This window comes from Poecilia latipinna, unplaced genomic scaffold (assembly GCF_001443285.1).
Source record: "Poecilia latipinna isolate Pla-1442-1.1 unplaced genomic scaffold, P_latipinna-1.0 Scaffold4622, whole genome shotgun sequence".
In the NCBI taxonomy this organism is placed as follows: domain Eukaryota; kingdom Metazoa; phylum Chordata; class Actinopteri; order Cyprinodontiformes; family Poeciliidae; genus Poecilia; species Poecilia latipinna.
The window spans coordinates 6,500-7,984 of NW_015117238.1; the positions used below are offsets into that span (position 1 = coordinate 6,500).

General features: G+C 38.0%; 1 protein-coding gene across 1 annotated transcript in view; it reads left to right on the forward strand.

Annotated features, from left to right (window-relative positions):
* The first annotated feature begins 6 nt into the window (after nt 1–6).
* The window catches only part of LOC106942867 (CD276 antigen homolog), a 13,959-nt gene continuing 12,480 nt past the window's right edge, over nt 7–1,485 (forward strand). Inside the window, exon 1 of the mRNA XM_015026213.1 lies at nt 7–102. Within this exon, the coding sequence (XP_014881699.1) occupies nt 82–102 (21 nt within the window). The 5' untranslated portion in view covers nt 7–81. The remainder of the gene's footprint in view (nt 103–1,485) is intronic.

The window sequence follows — 1,485 nt, forward strand, 5'->3', positions numbered from 1 at the left end:
GGAACTCCTGTTTTTTTTAGCGATTGGTAATAAACATCAACCGTTAACAGTTTATTCGGTTTCTACAGACTCCAAAGAGCCATGAAGTCACATATCAGAAGGTTTGTTGTTCCGGTTGCTTTGAGAAAGACAAAAATGTCTTGAATGTCGAACAAAGAACAATAGCGGAAATAGCAGGTTAGCTAACTACCTAGCATGGTGCCATTGCCGTCATTATAGTTGCTGCTGTTAGTCCAAGAGTCAGACAGGTTTTGCCCGTTCAAGGGCGGTAAAGTCTGTCCATGTTTTTGGTAAAGATCCATGTCTCTAGTTAATATCTTGGTCTGATAGCCCTTCCATAATGGTAGCTGGGTCGGTCATAGTTATCAGCTCATGAAGTCAACGACTCCTTAGCACAAATTCTGTTTATTGAGCCTGGTAAATGTCTGGTTCAGGTTCATGCTATGGGCATTTGTCAAAGGTCTATAATATAATGTTTGGTTTCATCTTAAAGGGGAGACTCTTGGCTTTCATGTAATCCAGGTTTTGAGTCTCTCTAACCAACACAGAGGTCAATAGAGCTTGTTAAACCAAAAATAATTCACATTTTTCCACATCTTTTGACCAAATTAAATAATCACCACAAATGATAATAACCTTAGGCATAATCTACATTATGCTTTCTGAGGATGTTGATTTCAGTCCAGCCCACAAATAAGTTGATTAAAATTTTACATTTCCTGATTTTATTTAAAATCAGTAAATGCAGCCATTAGGCTTCAGCTAACCAGTAGCGTTGAACAGAAAGCAATAAAATTTCATTGTATTGCCTTCACCATAAGATGACAGTAAAGTTATCTGACTATGGTCTGTATCGGGCTAGCTGGTCAGATATGTATGGTTTATGTCTTTAAATACAGTCTAATAGCTCACTATCTTTTTATAACATTCTCCATCTATGATGCGTGGAGCCACATCACCACTGTCGTGTGAGATACTTGACTGTTCTTGATTTGCAACAGGCTGATGTGCTCAAAAATGTACAAGCTACAATGTTGCACCAACTCTGCTCTGCTAATGAGGCTGCATCCTGGTCAGGTGGTTTAATCTAAAATCTAAAAGGTTCAGGACTCTGGCCCTGAGGAATGCAGTTTGCCATAGTCTGTTGTTGACTATTCCAGTTATTAACTCTCTTTGTGTTCCCACTGGGTTCAAAGAAATGTGGTAGTAAATGAATAGCAGATTAAGGCTTTTCAATACCTGGAACCCAATGGCTCCTAATCTCACTGATTTTATTTAATTTTTAGTGAACTCATGAGTGAGCTGGACTGAAATCAACATCATCAGCAAGCATAATGTAGTTGGTACCGATATGTCTCATTATCTGTGGTGAGAAATGTAGTATAATCATCATCTTAAAGGGTGTCCTCTTCAATATGATACCAAACACCATATTATAGACCTTTGATAAATGTCTATACCATGAGCCTAAACCAAACTTTGTTT